General features: G+C 34.7%; 1 protein-coding gene across 5 annotated transcripts in view; it reads left to right on the forward strand.

Annotated features, from left to right (window-relative positions):
* The window catches only part of ENOX1 (ecto-NOX disulfide-thiol exchanger 1), a 303,768-nt gene that overhangs the window by 271,564 nt on the left and 9,082 nt on the right, over positions 1–23,122 (forward strand). For all 5 annotated transcript variants that reach the window (XM_072410174.1, XM_072410197.1, XM_072410189.1 and 2 more), the window contains 2 exons: positions 8,449–8,556; positions 19,173–19,226. In XM_072410174.1, coding sequence (XP_072266275.1) covers positions 8,449–8,556; positions 19,173–19,226 — 162 coding nt within the window. The remainder of the gene's footprint in view (positions 1–8,448; positions 8,557–19,172; positions 19,227–23,122) is intronic.

Below are 23,122 nucleotides of genomic sequence, written 5' to 3' on the forward strand. Positions count from 1 at the left end.
GGCTTTATGGGGTGGAATTTATTATTATTAAATCTGTTTTCTTGTTAAGTTTGTTGTTTTACGGCCAAACCCAGATCAATATGTAATCTTTGCAAATTTATTTGCTCGTTTCGAATTGAGACTTAATTAAATTGAAAAACCTATAGACGATTTCAGTACAAATAGGGGGGAAATTCCCCACTTAGATTACAAAATGCACCAGGTGTCAATTTAACGTCAGACATACATTAAAGCAGAATCGGATTTCAGTAATTTCTGTGACTGAGTGATTTCTACATTTGCAGCTCAGTGTACATTGAACAAAACATTGTGAACAGGCAGGTAGGTGTTTTATTGCAGGGGACTTATTTTTTTCACAGTTTTTTGTTGTACAAATTTTGTTTAGCTTTAAATAAAAAAAATAAAACTATGTACTTATTGCCTGTAGCAGGGAGTAACAAATCCTCCCTTGTCCTAGCCTGTAATGGAAGGAGGACTCGAATAATGTCTGTGGACTACTACTGGACATTCTGAAATCAGCTCACAGTATTTCCAGCTGTCCTTGCACTTAGATCAAATAGCTGATCTTGCTTTCAGTCTTCGCCAAACATTCTCTGACCACCCACTGGATGAAGAAGGCAGATGATCGCAGGTGGATTAGCTGTTCAGCTGAAACAGATGCACTAAGAGAAACAAATAATATAGTAGTCAAGTAAACACTTAATCATCTTTTATTAAAATGCCCAAAAAATGCAGCCAAGTCATTCAATCATTTGATTTAGGTTTCAGCAATTAAGCCTTGTACCCTTTTTATGAATTGTGGAGTTATCATATAACTGTTCCTAATATTTTTAGAAGCTGATTAACACAACTTTCTTTAACCTTGAGAACACATTGGTTTAATAAGTATGTCTATGTACGGTTGTAAACAAAAACTGTTACACAGACAACAGTACTTCATTAGAAATATAATTTTCTATTTATAATATTTGCTTACATTTCTTCCTATCAGTTTTTCTCCTATTAATGGGACAATACCAACACAGTTAATAAATAATATACCATGGGTAAATTCCAACAAGGTCTAGGATTTCCCATATGTTTCTATATAGGACACACAAACACTTCAACAATCATTTTCTTACACAGGTATGCTTTATACTTTCTTGCACAGGTATGCTTTATACAATTATGACATTTCTTTTATCGATTTTCTGCAACAAATGGGCTTAGCCAACGTTTTGTAACTTTAAGTAATAAAAATTGTTTCACTGCTCATCAATAAGATGACTGTGTGTATATATATATATATATATATATATATATATATGAGAAAATCTTCTTTACTTGTTCCCTACTGTTTTGTTTCACTGCACTAAACGTGCAGATACATTTGTCTAATTTTTCCTAGACACATTAATCTACAAAAAAATAACTTGGATTTCAGATTAATGTTGGTTCTTGAAATAATGAGCGAGCTCTAGAAACAGAAAAAAAATGATAAAGCAGGAACAAGTCCATGTCAACATGTGTTGGTCAAGTCATTTCATAAATATGCAGCATATAATTTGGTAATTCGATAATACAGGCAGATCAGCATTTTAGGCCAATTTTAGGCATTTTTAGTGAGATCATCCATTTGGCAGTGACTGAACAGTGTTTAAGGCTTTATATCAAAAGGAACATTCTTTGCAAGATTTCTAAGACATATGAGGCTCTAAAGTTTACAGCTCGAAGTAGCAGACAAACAGAAAATTTCCCCCTTGTACCTAGGTAAATAATTATCTGAACATGACGCCTTATAGCAAAAACACTTTGTGTTTGCTTATCTTGTTTCATACTTTTAGTAACCTCTGCTTTAGATAAATGATATGTTTCTTAAAATTATAGCATGCTTTAATGACTGCTTTATAAAACAAGCTTACATACTTCTTGCACCTTTATGGCATTATTATTGATAGCCTGGGTATGCATTTATGACTCACAGAAGGTTAAAATGGTATTCAGCAGCTGTATTGTTCCTATTTGTAAATTAAAAATAAAGGGGTTTCATGACTGATTGTTTACATTCCAAAAATTTATGTTGTAAGTGAAGGATGTTCCCTAAAGTTGGTAAAAGTATCTGTTTTAAAAATCTACTATTACAATCTATCCACAATTACTGCAGATTATTATGACTCCCTAAGTACTTGTATATAGTGCTTCAGAATGGGTAAACTAAGCATGTACCAAAACAGCGGGGAAAGTTCAGTGTTTGGTATTACATACATTGAGAATTAAAGCTATATTTTAGTCTATGAACACAATGGACTGGCCAGCAGCTTTAATTGCCCTGGTTGCTGCACAGCACTTGTTACATAACATTTTACCAAGCTGCTTGTGTTGATTCATATGCCATTTTATTTTTGTCCTGAATATATATTTACCTACTGTACCATTGAGATCCCCAGAGCTGTACATTCTCACATAAAATCCAATTATAGTTTGTTTTTGTTGTGTGTATCAAATTGTTGTAATTTTTGGCTACTTGGTACTATTTCTGCCCAACATTCAACTATAAGGTTGGGTCTACACGGATGTTTTTAAAATTGCAGGTAAACGTTCCTACTGCGTTTATATGCATTGTTTTGCGTCTTTATGCACTTTTATTAGCATTTTAAAGCTTGCCTTTAAACCGCTGGAAAATGTCTATGCCGCATTTTCCCATGTTTTTAATGTGTTTATGTTTTAAGTGCTTGGAAAACATGCAAACACACCCCATTGAAATCAATGGAAGCGCTTACCTGCGTTTCCCCGCATTTTTGTACCTTTTCTAGTGTTAACCCAGCGTTATAGCAACGTTATAGCTGCAACGTTATAGATGCAACGTTATTAAAGCAACGTTATAGATGACGCTCATAAATGTGCCTAAAGGTAAAGGCCTGGTGTCGTTTAGCACCATTGGAAGGCGTGGGAATTTCAAACATGGGCTTTTAAAGCCTCAGGTTTACTGCTGGGAAAAACGCCCGTGTAGACTTAGCCTAAAGTACAATACTCAAAGGAGGGGGGGAACACATGCAACCCGTTATTGAAACATTATATCATAATGACTATACCTGTAACATCTGTACTGTTTCATTATTTGTACTTCTTGTATTTTGTACTTTTATACAAAATACCTACCTTTATACACTTATATTATAGATAAGAAATGTTGTAATACCTTTTCACCAAATTAAAAAAAAAAAGTACAATACTTTTCTAAGGGTTTTCCACCCAGATATAAATTGCTTAAAATATTATTTAAACATATTCATGTCATGTCTACCATTCAAGTAACACCATTAGAGGATTATGGAAGGATGCCTTTGATTAACTCTCATTTTGTAATATCTATTTGAAATTGGCTTTCTGTCATGTTGATACTTCGGCTTCAATACTGTTTAATAATGATAAACAAATAGAAATAGGAAGTTTTGATGCCGATTTTAATGTTTAGAAGAAAACCAGAAATGGCAACCCCCTTATACTTCTCTTATGGCAGTCACATTTATAATTTCTATGGCCTTCTGGTCTCATATCATGTTGGTCCCAAGCATTGGTATAGACCGGAATACAGAAATACTACATTCTCCTGAGTGTCAGTACCAATGTAAGCATGCACAGAATCTTCTGCTTCTTTGTCCGGGTAATACTGCTCTTCCGTATCACTTTGAATGAGGTTTCAGACATTCACAGTAGGTGTAGAACAGTTAGGAACTGGTAGGTTTATAATGAGGAAGATGAGGCTTTTTCCAATGTGTTCTTTTCTAAGTTTTACAGTTTTCTTTCTTTCTCTTTTTCTTTTTTTAACTGATTATTTCAAACAGTTGCAAGATAACATAGTACATATAAAAATGAAACAAGCTTGTAGATCGTTGTCTATATTTGTATGCTATCAAATGGTAATGTTTTGTTTACTGCAGCTCTGTACAGCTCCAAGGTCAGGATCCACACACAATTTCAGAATTTATTCACAGGACAGGAGTAACTTTAGAAAGTGTGGTTTACAAAGAGTCAGAAAATTAGAATGTCTGTGACTCTTGAGAACTGGAGTTAAATAGCTCTGGTTTGAGGTGCACTGTGCATTGCTCATTAGAGAACAGAATACGTGAAAACCTTTACCTATGGCCAAATTTAACATACCCAGTTTCACTCCATGCCAAATCCAATTCTTTTCTGGTTTCTTTTCTGCACAGAGAGAAATCAGAACTGTTTTTGGTGTTCACAATTTGTAGATGCTTACAACAGATTTTATTCCGCATTGTTTGGTCATTTAAACCAAAAGATTAAACACAATTGTACAGCAAAAAATGTAAGCCCTTTACTATTTCCAACTAGAATATATATCTTGAACTATTGGCATCAGGCTTCCTTTGTCTATAGCACTGCTATGCATATATACTCACAGATATTATATTTTCTTTTCTATTCTAAACTTGTTTTTAGAAAGCTTTTACATACATATTGGGAATCAGCATATGTATGCCATTCTCAAAATAGCTCACAGCTTCGGAGTTCTCACTCCCTGCTATGGTGACATTCAAAGAAGCCTGACAATTTGGTACAAGGATAGCAGCAGTGGCCATTTTAATGTTTGTTCATGTTATTCTACGCAAGGCTGCATACTCATTAATCAAAGGAGTCGAAAATGTGCTTCTATCATAATGTGGCTATAATTCATTTTTAAAGAATGTTTCAAAAACATATTGCATTCTCTGCATCTAATTTTTCACGCTAAAGCTACTTATGCAAAATATATCCTCTAAATCCATTTTTCACTGTCATATTTGTATGTGATCTAGTTGAATCAATGCAAGCAATTGTCACTTTCACTTTATTTAAAGTACAGACCACTTTACTCATGAATTTGAATATCACTTTTGAGAAAAGCTGTTTTTCAGTCTTTTAGATTACTCACAGTTGTTGTACCTATTTTCTTAGTGGGGCTCTGAAATCATTAATTTTACATGTGCTGCTTTGTTTTAATAATAGTAGTAAATATGAGTTATTTTAGAGGCACCCTACATTATTTCTGCTTATATGGGAACATGCTTATGTGTAAAAAAATTTTGACATTTGCATATTATTATTTATTATTATTATTATAATAAGAAATTATGCTCAATGACTGAAGTCATTGTATAATTTTTAAGGTGTACCTTAGCCTACATTTAAAACCATATTCAGAATAATAATATAGTTGTTACTTATTTACTTTATTTTTAGATTGTCAGTCCATATATGTTTTCAATGTGGCAGGTAATTTTAAAAAATAAAAGGTGTCCCCTTAAAATCTCATCCGAATTGTCTTCAAATGCAGGTGTTTTCAAGTTTTTAAATAGGACCTTAATATTAAACTGTGTGCGTAATATGAATCACTAGGGTACATGACCTCATTATCAAATTTTCAGCATTTGTAGAAAGTACATTTTTTACAATAAATAACAAACATTACATTTCTCTGGGTAATAGATTTGTGGGAGATCCTATTTTTCAATCAGTCAGACCCTAGTAGACTTTCAGTGAGATACAAATATACAGTACTAGTAGGCCCTAATTAGAGCCCGAATAAAAAAAGAGAATATGTCCTCTCCTCCTGTATCACTGTCTGTATTAGTCTGTCATTTGCAATCCCTATTTAATGTACAGCGCTGCGTAATATGTTGGCGCTATATAAATCCTGTTTAATAATAATAATAATAATAATATGGCCCCATGAACCTTTGTAATTGCAAATTATACATAGAAACTGGTGTTTCAGTACATTATCATTTAGTGGTAAAATGTTTTATGTCAAACTGGTTTATTCAAAATTGTATTTAAGAAATTTTAGAGAGACTATGGTTTTCCTTTAATTTGTGAATAATATAGTACTAAAGATAATTAAACTAAACAATTTTTAGGCAAATACTTCTGTAATCATTAACAGGACCATTTTTACAGTAAGGCATTTATTGGCCAGTGTGAAGGCAATACAGCCGGATAAAAAAGCACCTGAAATCATAATGGGTTACCTCCCAAATTAAGTTAAAAATTTTTTCTGGTGAATGCAGCATGCCAGTCTGAGAGGGATCTTCTGGTGTTGAATCTACCAAAAAAGTAACAAGACTTGGTAATGCAATAGGCTTTTCGTATTTAGCGTGGTTACTGAGGAGAGGGTTAAACCTATTATATAGGGTGTTAATGTTACCAGGCACCATCGTTCCTAAATCCTACAACAATTTTTTTTTTTTTATAGTTTGACCATGGCGAAATTCTTTAGGATTAACCTAGTAGTGCCAAAAGTAGTTGTCGGATTAGCCAATGGACATGTATTTGGGAAAAGCAGGGAAAGTTTGCTTGCTACTCCTTTTCTTCCCTAAAGTCCATTGCGTAGCAAAGTGTTTGCATGACAGAAGGATGGCAGTAACACCTGAGGGTAGTGGGTCATGACTTATTTTTACCACTTCGGATACCTGTTTTATAGTCTGATTGAAGGGGTTTTTTGATATTTTCATTGTGTTTCTTTATGTATTTTATATTAGTATTGGCTCAGAAACTGCTGTGATACCTTAAAAAGTACACACAAGGTTTTGAATGTTGAGCTTTTTGAACTAATCTAGATAGATGATCTTTTCTTATGGAAATAAAAGAAGATATAGTGGTACTGAAATAAGCTGGTAATGAACAAGTATATAGATGCATTTTATATTTGCATCTTATAAAATAAGTCAGCTGTTGAATTTTAAATGCAGAGACAGTTGGTACAGGATAATTAGTATTTGGATGGAAATTAGATAATTTGACATGTGCTGGAATCTGTTTTCAGTGATTGCTGTTTGTAATCTTTATCAGCAATTTAGCAATGGGTGAAGTAGCTCATGACTCAGTATTTTATCACAAGCTAAAAGATTGCCTTGTGGCCCATTTGTACTTTCCTCCCAGGCTTCTGGTCATGCTCTTCAGTAAATCCTCCTGCTTTCTTTGTAAAGTAACAGAGAGCGAGTGTTAGAAGTTGATGGGTAGCTGCCTGACAGAGTAGATGCCCTTTTTGGATAATTAATTTACACATCACAAATTGGAGAGCAGGATATGCATGAAAGATCTGACGATTGTTATCCTTGCTTTCCAGAACTGGATGTTCATTATATCTTCAGGAAAAACAGCTTTACAGCCTTTGCAAAAAAAATAATCAAAATAAATGTATAATATATACATAACTCGAAATGTTGACCTTTCATGCAATCAAAATATAAGCAGATACGTTATTCATTGCATTTATGTTGGAAAATATGACAGCTAAAGAACTAATTGTAGGTTCAGTCTATAACAGTACACCGATAAAGCAAAAGTCAAAGTGCTGTTCAAACCTGATAAAAGGAAAATGTTACTTCATATTTAATGTTGGTAATCATCACAGTTAGCAATATGTGTAACTGCTCTTTAATAAATGTGCATGCTTTTGAACAGAATAGCCTTAACAGAAATTCCAACCCTTCCCTACCATGTCCAAGCCACATAAACATTTTGTTAGGCAGTAATTGTAAAATATGATAAATGTCTCAAATGTTTTGGGTAATAAAAACATCTGTCAATCACCTTGACTAACCAAGCTTTACATATATTTTATTAACATCTAATTTTTTAGTAGGGAAATTCATGTTAACTAAATATATAAGGATTAATACCAAGCACACAACTATTTGCCTGTTACTAGCGGTAAAACATTACCAGCTCTATTAATAAACCAGGGAATCAGGCATTCTCACATGGGAATCTTACAGGTTTATGTGTTTCAATGGCAGTAACTGATTCCCTGTTTTATAAATAGAGCCCTAAATGTAGATTGGCACAAAAGGTTTTTTGTATTTTTTGCAAACCCGCAACAAATCAATCATTGATGTCTGTAAAAACATCATACAATGCAAAATGTTTAGGTATATATTATAAATCTACAGATAATTAAACACTGCAGATCATTTTTGTGTTTAAGGTTGGCACATTAAAAGAACATTCTCCTCAAATGTGTTGTCATGCTTCTTGCTTAACAGTGAAAAAGCATGAACATGAGAAAATCAATTGATTTTGAAAGGACCCATTGACACCATCTCATTAAACGCGTTGAATGATTAAAATGTAACAATAAATGCCTACAGGCTTGGTGTAGTTGTAATATATTTTGACTTTATTAGGTCCCTGTTTAATGTGGCCCTGTAATGCCATACAACAACTTTGAATTCACACAACTGTTTATTAACATTTCATCAATAACATTTGATGTAAGCTAGTCCTAAAAATGGTCCAATAAAATTCACACTACTGTTTCTTTTACACTTAGAAAAGCATACATTAATTAATTTAAATTAAATGCAAGTGATCTGAAAAACTAAGGATTTACAAAGCTAATAAAGCATTGTATGGATTTGTATGAGGCATTAATGACTTTTTCTGTTTGTGTTTTGTTTTTAGCAATTAGTAGCAATGCAGGAGGAGTTAAATACCAAGAAGAGCGAACTAGAGAAAGCCAAGGAAGAACAAACACATGCACAAGCCTTAGTGAATGTTCTCAAGGAGCAGGTGAGTCAGAACCAAACTGAGATGTGTGCTGCTAAGCGGTAAATTGTACACAATCATTATTATGCAAACTGGGGAATTTACTTTGTTAGAAATATTCAGCATTTCAGAAAAAGCCTAATAAAGGTGCTGCATTTTACATGTATCCCGGTACTTGCCATTCTGTTGAGTAATAGGTATCTAAGAGAAGTAGCACTGTCAAATTATTTAGGAAAAAGCCATAGTTGTCATAGTTAACAAATAGAATGTCATCACCAAGTCAGCCCACCAAACATGATTTATTTGTATAGGAATCTGGTTAACTAAAGAGGCTTCAAATCATGTTATGTCAATGCAAAATCAGATTTCAATACAGAATAAAAAAAATAGAAAATTTTTAAACAAAATACATTTTTTATTTTTAAATTATCTAAATAAAGAACATGGTTTAATCTGATTTTGTACAGACATAACATGATTTGAACCTATTTCCCTTCTATGCTCGGTTCCCAGAACCACTACGTTCTTCTTTGACTTATGATACTCCATATGCATGATCTCACTACTATAAATCCAATATGTGTTCAGATATATCTTGAATGATAAAAGAACACGCTATAAGAGATTATATTTAGGGAGATTAGGCCCTAGTATATTTACAGGCTAATATTAGCCTCTGAAAAGTCACACTACTCAAGCTATTGGGATTTTAAGCATTATACTCCCATACTTTGCCTTCTCTACTTACATCTGTAATATAAAACATGGTATTTATGATAACTTATCTTTGTGTCTGATTTTTTATACAAGTGTACACTTAAAGCCTTATTAAAGCTTCTGACTTTTCTTTTAGTGCAGTTAGGCTCCATAAATAAATGTGGGTATATTTTTCATTTTCAGAAATATGATTTAGAGCGACAAGGGTTCAGATACCTTGTGATGGAAGCACAACGGAGAGCTCAACACAGAGTTCTGTAATTAATTACATCAATAATTAGGTCATTTAGCAAATTTTTAGTTAGGTTATGACATTGAAGTTTGATGAAATGACACAGGGATCATAGAAATAATGGGGTTGATAAAGCGCATTTGGAAAAACAAAACTTGTCTATGCTAGGTCAGGGATTTGGATCCTTGAACAATTAAGGAAATTTGACTATAGAAAAAAAAGGAATAGTAATGGTGCGTTTTTATTGATAATGTATATAACTAACTACTTAAGACTAAATTCAAATGACTGGTTGATCACAGCTGAACCACTGTGGTTTAGTTCTACTACCAGCCAGTTCTGTCATGTTATGTGTCCTTTCCCTGTTTAATGTGATCATTGGATGGGGTGTTGTTTACAAAGGAAGACCTCGTTTAATTGTCTGTATTTCTTTAATATGGTGCTACAAACAAATGGGAAAACCTAAAGTTAAGGTGCAAATGTTTTTTGTTTTTTTTTGTAAAACAATAGTTTAGGGGAAAAGGTGAGGAAAGGGGGGGGGGGTTCATTAAAGCTAATGACAGTTAGCAATGTATTGCAGGTCCAGTAGCAACTGTTTCTATTTGAAGAGAAAATACTCATTGGAAGGTGCTGCTGTCCTAGACTAATTTGCAGGATTTGGCTGTCAGTTTGTCATCTGGGTCCTGTTCTGTGTATCAGGAGACAATTTCTGTCCTGGTGTAATTTTCAGGAGCCCTTATAAGTGCTCCTGCCAGAGAAAGCCGAACTTGACTATTAAACTGCAAGCCAATCCCAAACATGTCACACCTAGATTAACAAATAAAATTTAATTGTGCATTAAAATATTAAAGAATATTTCATGTTTATACAAGAAGTGTAATATTATTACTATAATTCCATATTTGTATAGCACCAACTTATTACGCCATTCTGTATATTAAATAGGGTTTGAAAATGACAGACCGATACAAACAAGGACACAGGAGGAAGAGAGGTGACAGTAGCACACAATAAAAAGGGAGAAAAGGGGGATATGGAATGGTGGGTGAGTAGTGAGGGTTGAAAAGCAGAAGGTGTGCAGAAACTAGAAGCTGTCCAAATAGAATGGGGAAAAGCGTTTCAGAGAGTGGGGGGAGACGGAGGAGAAGAAGAGAACAGCTAGGGGAGTATTTTTCTATCAGGTCAGAGCTTGAATTAGATTATAAGATAAAATGGAAGCAAGTGGAGAGATTTGCAAAGAAAGGCAACTGAAGAGAAGTGATAGGAAAGATGGAAAAGGGGCTGCAGCATTCATAATAGATTGTAGAGGGGAAAGTTTGGTTAATGGAATATCAAAAGGGAGTGAGTAGTAGTCCAGACAAGAGATTTTTAGAGTGTGTACAAAGAGTTTTGTAGTCTATGGGGACAGGTAGGAGTGGATTTTGCAGGTGACAGGACCTTGAGATGTTCTAAATGTGGAGGGTGGAGAAGAGGGCGAAATCGAAGCTAACCACATGTGCCTGAGAGGAAGGACGAATAACAGTAAGCGTTATTAACAAATAAAAATAGGTCAGAAGGAGATTTGGAATGTAATGGGTGATAAGCTCAATTTTATCCAGGTTGAGTTTCAGGAATCGGTCAGACATCCATGATGAGATGGCTGACAGGCAGCATGAGACCTTATCCAGGACTGAGTGATACAAGTCAGGGGTGGACAGATAGATTTGAGTGTTGTCTGCATACAGATTGCACTTTAAACCAAAGGTGAATACTTGATTTACCCAATATATGTGCAATATTGTATATTGTGTGATCAGGGATTTTCAGACTTTTCCATACAAGCTGTATCTCTTGTCATTTAAATTGTAGGCAGTGGGATTGATTTTTCCTTTTTATTTCCAACCTGCCTAGAAAATTTGACTAGTTTTGCTGAGTTAGTCAGTAGGGAGATTTGTTTCCCTTTCTACATTTATATACATTGCTTTTTGTACACTCTTACTTTTTAGGTTCTTATTTGCAAATCAGCACACAGACTGACCTTTAAACCACAGGCCATTCTCTGTGCATGTATTGCATAAACGAGGAAAATGTAGGCCCTTGTTAAAATAAAAAAGGGAAACTTCTAAATAAAAAAAATCATTCAAATGGCTAGAGTAATTATAAAATGGCTAGAGAGAGCCCACTTGAAATGTAATTATGTTTCCAGATGCGAGCATAATGATAATAATTGCACTTCGTAATGTTGCCCTTTCCCCACCCCAAAGAAATACATATATCCGTTTTCTGTAAATTACACAAATAGAATTAAATGAGATGTAATTATTAAATATCACTTTACTCATCTATTGTCAGACTAAACACATTTGTTGGTGCTTGTTTATTGTCATATCTTAATAATGATGAATACATTGCATCATGCCATGCTACCTGACACATTTGTTGTGTATCACTCACAGAGTCATTCTTCCATAAAGACAAACAATTCATTGCTGAAGTTGGTGAAATGAGTTTTCCTCATATTCCAGTAGTACTGATTTGTGTGCAGTGGCAGACCTCAGGCTGCAGCGACCTTTGTTAATTGAGTAACCCAGCTGCCTCTATTTGTTTTGTTCCATATGGGATTGGATAGGAAAAAAAACTTAATTGGAGAACTTGCTCATAGGTTATGAATATCACATATAAGTCACTGCGGAATTTATTCTGTTATTGAAGAATGTTCATTACAGATATTGTCATCTTGTTATATTGCCCTGTGCTGATGTGTGGAGGAAGAGATTTGCAACTGTACTGGTATGTGTCTTAGGGATACACAGCTTAAATATGTATGTAAGATATGTAATTTGCTTTACCTGCTAAAGCATTTGTGATTCCTGTTTTGGGATAGGTTTTCTTGTCATACAAAACAGCAAGGGATACATTTCAGGTATAGATACTTCTGGATCCAGAGCATACCCAAATTGAATAAGGTCTTAGGCTACTTTTACTTTTAAATGCTTATAAATGCCCACACAGCTTTTGTATGAGTTTTCCAAGCATTGGCCTAATTTATTGCAATAGGGTGCTTGGACCATTTATAAGTGTTTAGATGCCTTTTCAAATGTTTTGGGGCATTTATGGTTTCAACACTTTACAAATGCTGAGGAATGCATTTTCTTTACATCCCAGTAAGATAAATAGTGTGATCTGGTCCACTGGATTAAATAGGATTTTCAAACATTGGCATTTAAATGAGTTAGGCTGTGTAGACTTAGCCTGGGGTAATCCATGTGCTTTCCTATAGGCATGTTCTGGTGCTGTTCCTCCCTTTTGAGTCCTTCTTTTCAATGTTAGTTAATAGAAATAAATACATTTTAGATACTTATGCTAAATAATTCCAAAAATATGTTTGCAGCCTTCCACCTAAGTCTGAATTTTTGAGTTTTTTATGTATACTAGTGGCTACACCTATATTTTGCGGTAAAGCACATTAGAGCCTGCATTTTAGCATTTCTTTTCAGGAAAGAATACAAATGTGCTGTAGTTTATAACCACCAGATGTGACTTATCTGTGTTTTGTGCTGTGCTGTAGTCAGAAATAGCTATTCTAGGTGGGTAGAAACAGAGTCAAGAACTATGACAGACCCTTGCAACTTAAAAGCTATGAGAAACAGGAAGGTGACTCAACCCATTGCTTGTAAATGAAACATTTCTTTTAGTATTGGTACTGTATGTAAGTAACTGTAATAATATCTCTACAACATCCATATTTAAAACAGAGCAGTTTTTTTCCTGACTTATATAGCAAATATATGGCAAATATAGCATGTACTTAAAATCAAGTTGACTTGTAAAACTAGTAAAATCAGTTTCCTGCATAGAAGTATGTACCCGGATGTGTCACCAACCTCCTTCCTTTGCACTTTACTAGTCTGGTGTGGGGGTGATGATCAGCTGCATTGTATGATAGGTGGGTAAGGCTGCACCTCTCCAGTGCAAGATATTTGATGTTTTTCTAGTGCTGCTTTACTACTTCACCACTTCTCTCATCCGCAGCTGTGTCCCTATAGGAAAGTACAGCAAGACCCACTCACTGTGCATCCCGCTTACCCTCCCGACCATCACAGAACATTATTCCCACCACCACATACCTAATCTCCCAGTTTACAGAGCATCCCTACCATCCACAGCTCACAAAGCATCCACCTCACCTCCCAGCTCACGTGCATCTGTAGATTGTAAGCTCCTCTGGGCAGTGTCTTCTCATCTTACTGTGTCATTGTTTGTATCCGTCTGTCATTTGCTACATTTTAATGTAGAACTCTGTGTACAACCTTATATTATATAAATACTGTTTATTATTATCAATAATAATAATAATAATATTAATATAAAAGTTTGAAACTTTACAACAATGCAACTTTATCTCTCAGAGATTACTTTTTTATTTACCATGCTTTTATTTTCTTCTGACAAATATAAGTCACAGCTTTTAGGCCATCATATATTTTTCCTGCATTTAGTTCTGATAACAGACCCAAAAACTATTAAATAACATGCCAGGATTACATAAAATAAAAATTAGTCTTTCTGTTTTGACAGATGAATGCTCCTTTTGTAGCCTAGGCAGTGTGTGTTGTTAGTCCTTAGCACAGGCAAGAAGTCAACAAGCCTGCCCTGCTAACAGCCTAAAATTGAGCTGACAAATCTCTTCTAAAGGGAACAAATTACAAGTGAATATTAAAAAATACATATCCCTAAGTGGTAAGTGTGTACCATTTGAAAACTTAATAGGGTACATTTAAATTCTTACAATTGACCATTCAAGTCTGGTTCTATTTTCTGCAGTTAGAACAATGCAAGAGGAATGCTGCATTTTTCCTGTACATTAGGGTACTTTGCTGCTTACAGTGAATAATCTCATCAGTGTTTACATTGATTTATTTTACAGTACAGCAGGTCACACATTGATTGCACACAGGGGACATGGGAAAGATAGATGCTTAGCATTAGGTAATCGCATTTATTAATAAACACATTTTTTGTTCACATAAATTATTCATTATAAACCATCTGAAATAATTTCAGGGGTTTGAACAATATGAGAACAAGATGATATTTTCATTGCCATCATCCTACCTTACTAAAAGTGGCACAAAACCTGTTTACATTTTATTGTATTGATTTTTTGAATGTAGTTTTATAGTATTATACTTGGGTGTATAGTTGAGGTAGAAAAGTCCAATCCTTTTTCAACAAACCTTAGAAAATTTTGAATGCAAACAGTTAGTTTTGGTTACCCTTGGCTTTTGCAGAATCTCAACGATCCTAGACATCTCTAGATTTGTGGACATTTTGTATGTAGCATAATTGTATGCCAAGCCGCTGCATTTAACAGTGAAAGCAAATTCGATCCTGAGATTTGGGCAGTGGTGTAGAAAGGTAATCCAGTGGCTGGTTGGACCAGAATGTGTTGTTTTTTTGTTTCTGATTTTTTATAATCTATGCGTTTAGTAAAACACCCGTTATTCCAATAACATGTATTGTACATGAGTCCAGTAAAAAAAAATACCTGGATCAGTTTTTTTAATATCCTTCACCCCTTTTGTTCAGCAGCACACAAGTTAGAAAGGAAAGGGGCTTTATTGCCTTGTACATTACCATCAAACACATTATGAACAAGCTTACAAATGTAGATACACTGTGGTCCCTTCAATGTTCAGTCTAGTCAGAAAAGTTTGAGCAGCCATTTTTCCTCAATGTTTGGCCATCAGATGGATGCGCATTATTACCAGGATTACAGAGGAGGCTAGCTGCTAACCATTGCAAACAGATTATGCTTGCAGATAAAGTTGATTTTTTATATATAGTATATATGTGGGAAACATGCCTGTTCTAAAGAGGTTATGATTTTTGCCCTGAGTTCGGCTTTAACCATAAAAGCTCTAAAAGGACGACAATGTACATACAGTGTAGAAACAATAGGTACTATGGAGTAGCTATTAGGTAATTATACATCTTTAATATGCCCTCTTATCCTTCAGTGGATGTTTTTTGTATTTACATTAATAAATAGGTTGAAAAAAGTCCATCAAGTTCAAACACCAGGGAAATAAACTAGAAACCAGCATATTCCAGATAAAACTATATATACAGAATTGATGTTGATACAGTTGATATAGAATTCTAAAATGGCTGTTTTTTTTTTTTGTTTTCAATGAGAAGGTTATTTTAGGTCAGAGATGAAAACTGTGTCATATAAATGGAATTTGCAGTTGAGGGTGTACTTGGCTATAGCATTAGGTTTTCAGCTTTTCATGTTATCTTCATACACAGCAGCCAGATGGTTTTCTTTTTGGAGACCTGCACACACAATTATTACACAAAACACAGCATATATATACTGGTAGTGGTCTCCTTACTATTTTAAATGGCTGATAAAATGATACCCAAGCTGAATATTAGCCATAAATATGTGCAGTAGGTAAATGTACTAGGGAATTTTGCCCAAATCAGCATTTGGCTTTTACAGGTCAGAACTTGCAGACTCTGAAGAACACTGATAGGAAATGCTATTTTCAGCATGACTAATATTTCTGCATCCTTTTGTCATGCACATAGAAAGCTTTCTGTCTATGAATTGCACTCGTCTACCGCAATACATGGACACTTCTGAACACTAAAACAATGCGTAGCATGCACCATGGTAATTTGTGTATGGCTGGAGTCTTTTATGAACTACAGAAAGTAATATTTTAAGTTGAGTATAATTTCATTGAAATATTGCCTAGTACTGATCTGCATGTTGATTTATTGTGTTTTGCAAACATAAGTGCTGAAAAAGTTTCATAATCAAATTGCCATCCCTTCCTAAACAAAACAGTGGATATGGTTCAAAAATCTGAATAGGCCTACATTCAATAACATAATGTGTTCATCATGTCACATACATTGATTCCACTTAATCAGCAACTGGCCTCTGTATACAATTATTGTCCCCAACCATCTGCTAGAAATACACTGTGTATTAATGAAAGTTGTAATTTCAAGGGCTCAATATTTTACTGCACTTCCAATGTAACACTATTTCCTGTGTGTGGTACACTATATTTCTGTGAGATATACATTAATTATGCATTAGAAAGGCTCTTTATGCAGGTATTGGAATTTTCCTAACATCATTGTGTACTTCACAGTGCATGTTCTTTATTGTCTTGATGCTTTCATGAAGAGTTGTGAGGTTTTTCAGGCATTGTGTGAATTATGGTACTTTGTGATATATGCTGTCAATGCATTTCAATATAGTCTATTCCAAAACAAAAAGACGTATGTAAATGTCACTTAGGGACTCTCTGTAACATCTATAAATCAGTAGTTGTCACACCTTTGCTTGAAACTCAAGTGTATGGTTATAAATGGCATCGCTTCTTCTAATACATTATAAAGCCCAGCCTACTATAAAAGTTAAATAAGAAACTCTAATATTATTAAGTACTGCAGAGAATAATGAAGCTTAGGGCTTTCAGAAATAGCTCTCTGCTAAAGTGAAAATGTTTTATGCATAGGCATGTCAGCTATTATTAGAACATATAAGACGTTCACTGAAAACCATATTTTAAAAGAGAATGTGACAGGAATATTTTTTTTCCATCGGATTTAGTCTAGCAATCTATTGCATCAACACAGATATAAATATAGCCTAGGTTTTTTTACGTTTACCAACATTCACTAATTATCTACCAAATGATTTAATCGTTTAATTATCACAGCTTTTTATAGTACATAAAAATAATTAAATTTACAGTAGGAAGACTGAAATATATTAGGGGTGTATTTCTTGTGCCTTTTCTATTCACAGCCTGTGTACTTGACTATAAGGCAAGATAATATTTACTTATTTACACTCTTGTACACATCTAGACTAAATACTAAATGTTTCCTATTTGCCAATTTAATGAGGACCTGGAAGTGCTGAAGGACGTTTTGTACATTACATAGGGAAAAGAAGAGATGTGCATGAGATGAGCTAATGTTTTTTTCCGTTAAGGATTAAGGGTATTTAGGAATGTTATCTTATATGTTAGGCTGGGTACCCACGTGCAATGGTTCTCATCCCATATTGGCTCAGGGCCGATATCGGACCACAGTCTGGCATGCGTACAGTGCTCATCGCCCATCGTCCAAACGACCAACCTGGCGGATCCACGGACGATGGACGACAAACGATCCTAATGGAAGTGAAGGGGGACAGAGTGCAGTGGGGTGCGGCTCTGTCTTTCTCCCCCTTCCCCCTCTATAGAGCAGATCGATGCTGTTTGTACAGCACTCCTTCATGCATCATGCAGTCGTTAGTTGTTGGAAAGGATTGTGAAAGATCCTTTCCAACGACAATTATTGCATGTGTGTACATAGCCTAACCTCCTGTATTGATTAACCTTCGCCTGTTTGTTCTGGCTCACCTGCATCATTTTTTCTGTCTATTTGCATAGGACTGCTATAAAAAAGGTTACATTTTTGCAAAGGTTGGCATCACAATGATAATCCAAGGTGCCAAATAATAAGCTATCATTCGTCCACAAGCTCTCTTTGCTGTATTGCCATAGTAACAGGCAACCCATATAATGGCATTCAAACCTAGAATGAGGCTTCAAGGAACCTGTCAAAAATGTAGGCAATTTATACTGAGCACGTGATGGCTGTACTAAATAAAAAATGATCAGTAGGCCCAGAGATTCCCATAAAAAGCAACTATGCCCCACCCACTTCTTCCTTTAAAACCTTCCTATTGGTCAGTGAAGCCAGAAAAGGAAAAACTAAGATTGATTTTTACTGAAAGATTGATGAGTTTAAAAAAAAAAAGTTCATGTGCTTATACATCTAAAATAACTTAGAAATTCAAAAAGCTTTATTTTTTTAACTAAAGGAAATTGCAATACAATTGTTTACATCAAACTTCACATTTCATATTGTGGAGTATCAGTTACAGTGTGTACCTCTTTTAATATCCTCCCTAGCTGGATCCCTTAACTAAAATAAAAATCTATGCTTTGTCTACTAATGGCAAAAGAACAAAGGGGCTCCTTTATTCCTTCCTCTCTCCAGCTGTATATGTTTCCCAAATTTTACTCCCTCCTGTTCAGCACTGGTAGCCCAAAGAAACATCTGGTACTTCTGGGTATAAATGCACATGTGACTCATTCCATGTGACAGTTCCATGGGCACTCAGAGCCAAGTGGGGTAGCATGACAGCAGCCTGTGTTTCTTTAAATGGCAAGGTTCCTTTAAAATCTAGGTTACAGGAGATGTCTGTTTTTGAACACATTTTATCTTTGTAATTTTTAACTTTGTTATTATGACTCTTGGTACTTACAATACAGGAAATAAAGGTGGTCATATGTTTTATTTATCATATTTTCTTTTAGTGGATGGTGTCCAAATCACCAGGGCTTTTAAATGTACACAAATTATTAGAATAAATTCCATTGATTTTTTACCTATCAGAGTTCATTTCACTGGTACCTTTTGATTTACTCTGGATACCAGTATTTTTCACTTCTACCTTGCTCTTTTTAAAGCTTATTGAATAAGCCTGCATGTGTCTCATAAAGCAATCAGCATAGAGTTAGTCTAAAAATCCACATATTGTATTGTGCTGATTTTAAAATCTTTTTTCCTCCTTCTAGGAAAATACATAGTAATTGTATTATAATATTTTTTATCTCCTATTATTTTCCAGTTGAAGAATGCCAAAGAGGTTGCAGATTCCAATAGCCATGACTACCTCTGTAAAGTAAGTATGGCAAAAAGAAGCCAAACACATTGAGAGCACCTGGTGGTATTGTTTTCCACAATTGCAATCCGTCTCACATGTCAACATTTTAATTCTTTATGTAGTCCTTATGACACTGTAACTGTAACTGTTTGCTGTTTGCAAGGATTGCTCATCATACATACTGAGCTGACACTGTTTATAAAACATAAGGAAATAAATCAACCATTGCATTGTGATTTGTCAATGAAAAAAAGATGAACTGTGTCTGCATAAAAGCCGGAATGAAGTCTGTACAAAAATATCCATTATGCTGAAAAGCAATTATTAGGTTTCCATTCATTTCCGTGTTTCCTGTTTATTAATTACATGGTTAGAAGTAACATTAATCAGTGGCGTATTGGAGGAACAACACTTAGAGGAATAGTGTGTTCAGGAAGCCTAATTCATATTTGAGCTATACTTTTATGGGCATTTAATTTGCTGGTTGTCCTTAGCATCAGGTTTCTGACTGTATAACGTGGTACAGATCTGACATCATTTAATGGCAACTGTTTTATATAATGTGAGGGCATACCAGTGATACCTCCTATGGCTTCTGTGGTGCTCCAGGCTTAATACAGAGATAAAATACAAGTGAATAGTTTTAACTGACAAATGTTTGTATTCTTGTCTTATTCAGTCCTGAGATTACACAGTTTAGTATGACAAGATTGGAGACTTGTTTTTTTGTGCTGCAGTTACATTTAATTTCTTCCCTAACCTGTGACTGAACCATAAAAGAAGAATCATCTAATTTCTCAGTCACTACCTTCTCTCCTCCAGTAAGAATGTTTCATGTTAGCACATGAGCACTCCAGTACCACTGTGGTTGTTTGTGTTGCTTCTCCTCTCCTGTTTGAGTTCTTCTGTAAGGTGCATTTCAATAGGATTTTGCTGCGTTAATATAGAATATCATTATGGATACAGAGCTGATTTTGTTTCATTAATATTTAGCTTAGCCCAAGGTTTATAATAATGTTACTGTTAAAAATGCATTATATTTCATAATAGGACCAAACATGTTTCAAAAAAGTGCATCTTAAAATCTGAGTACATTTAAAAATAAATTTCTTGAATTTTTCCATTCACAAATGGTGACAGATGCTATGGAAAAAGAGGGGGGGAGCGAGCAGCCCTGCGGTTAGACTCTCCTACATATCAAGGATTTTTTCTGGGGCACCCAGTTAAGCTAACCTGATGTTTTTAGAGATGTAGTGGAAATCTAAGTGCCTGGAAGAGACCCAAGTGAATACAGGGAGAAGAGGCTAACTCTGCAGATAGACTGCAGATAATTTTTGGAAAGTTTCTATATTACAGTTATATCATTGTATACATGGATAATGTAAAATACAAGAAAATGATATAAAGAAATATAGCATGCTTTGGGCATCTGGTGTTTAGGTGAACCTGTTTCTTCTTCCAATGAGGTACAGGGTTAAATTAATTCTGATGTCAGATGGGTGATTTTGTGTGTCATTTTGAATTGGCTATGAAAAATTAGCTAATAATATCTTTCTAAGTTAGATGTAAGCGTAAATACCAAAAAAATGCCAGTTTAGTGCATTTCTGAAAGCATAAACAAAAAAAGCCTTGGCACAGAGAATAAAGCAGAACCCAAAACTACAGCCAGTAGGTGTCTTTCAGTGTGAAGGAGATATTGTGGATATGTAAAACCTGTGAAAAAAAAGTAGTTTTAAGTGTAAAATAATTTAATGGCCATTTTTGTTATTAAAAAAGCACAGATGAAGAAATGATGTGGGCTACACCTGTGCCACACTACACCAGTGAAGAAGATAGTTGATGCACTGATCACACTAAATAACTTTTTCTATTCACTTTGAGACAGCCTATAGGATATGGCAGATTAGACCTTGTAAACAGAACCCTTCAGAATAATCCAAGCACAAGGACATTGGGATTAACTCATTTAAATGCATTATTGGAGGTAACTGTTAATAATCTCAGCCATGTCTTTGTTTGGTTCTACTTTCCATAGCACTGCTGGAAATAATGCACATTTTGGCAAATTATAGTAGAGTATTGAGTCTGTTGTTAATATTTGGACCCTCAGTTTTGGACATTTTTGCTTAATTTTTTTAGGGTGAAAAAAACGTGTGTGAAATAAATATTACATATGATGACGTTAAGGCACACTGTCAGACAAATAGTAGGATAGGGATATCCAGAAATAACTATGCAGAATAGACCCCCTTTGCCTGCAGATATAAATGGCTGCATTGGGAATGGCTGTGTGGAGAAGACAGGCAATAGAAGAGTGCAAATCAGTAATCGGAGCACAGAGGAACTAACCAGATGTCAGATAATTCAGTGACTAATCCACCATATTGATTTGTGGTGTGAGATCCAGGAAAGACTTGACAGCATTGGGTTTTCAAGTCAGACTCCAAAGCCTTAGGGCTTCACACAGTAATTGGGAGAACTCAAAAACGTTAAGGAATAGGTGGAGTTAAAAATGAGCTACAAGGTTCTCACATTTTGTCACTAACAAGAGCTGCATGCACTATTAGATATCATCCTATCATTAAACTTTCGCTGCACATGAAATCACAGCACAAAAATACAAGCCTTGCAGCTACATCAAACATTAGGTATTAGCTAAACATGTATTTTTATGTGTAATCTGCCAAGCATGTACCGTGCCGTGTGAGCATCCCTCTTCCAGCTAGGTTGCAGTAATTTATGTACATAATGAGAAAAATGTGGTAATTTTCTAATTGAATCGATGACAGACTGCTTTATGTAAATAAGTACAATGAATCCCTCCAAGCAATTAAAAGTAACCTTGCACATGAAGAGATAAAGCTCATGAATTGCGATTTGTGGTGTATATCAGACCTGGGGGGATTGCAGGGAGGTGGGAGCTGTGTATTTGTTACAGATTAGAATTCTTTCTACTCGATGGACTATTCTGTTGTCCTACACATAATACATGCAATTACAGGTTTGTGCCTTTGTATGCTATTCATAATAAACACTTATATACATGTCTGCTATACAGGACAAAGTCCTTTTTTACCATATCTTTATTGGGTTTTAAACCCCATACAAAAAAAAAAACAACATGGGCACAATGACTCCAATATGGATTAAACAAATTAATTTAATAAAACATAACAGTTATAACGGTAGCCCAATATCAAACCCAATATCAAACTACAAAGTCCTTTTTGTGCAAAACCGACCAAAATCTTTTGTCACACCAACATATAAGTACTAGGGAGGCTTTGTATACTAGCTTTTGACAATGAAATGCAGATATTTTATACCAATAATCACAAGATTTATTTTTTTAAATGATATGAAAATGATGATGAAATGATATTTCAACATATGCAGTTGTTTTGGAGTATTTGTTTATATGCATTTACTGTATTTTTATATGTTTATATTATCACCTGACCAATGCATTGTAACATTTCTGCAAAGGGCATTCACCTACCTCCTTATGTCACCTTACCTGCAGCTCTCATGGCCCCTGCAAACAGTATTCTGTGTTTGGTGTTCACTCAAGTTATGGAATATTATTGGTATGATGGAATATAATGGTTTAGTCTCCTTCTTTCACACTACTTGTTTTTTTTTTTCTTTTTTTGTCTGTCCTTAAAACTTGTTAATGTTTTTTTTTTTCCATTTTAATATGAATTTTATAAAGGTCTATTTTAAATGTGAAATGAGTCATTTTAAGGATGCTTTTAAAAAATGTTGAAGCATTGTTTTGTAAAGAGTCTGTAATAGTGAACGCAGATTTCTGTAATGTGTTTGCAGTCTATGACCTAAACATACCACAAGCTATAACTCCAGTTAAAACTTATTAGTGTAGAAACATATCCGAGATGGCATCCCCAATATCTGGT

Source organism: Pyxicephalus adspersus, chromosome 1, assembly GCF_032062135.1.
Source record: "Pyxicephalus adspersus chromosome 1, UCB_Pads_2.0, whole genome shotgun sequence".
Taxonomy (NCBI): domain Eukaryota; kingdom Metazoa; phylum Chordata; class Amphibia; order Anura; family Pyxicephalidae; genus Pyxicephalus; species Pyxicephalus adspersus.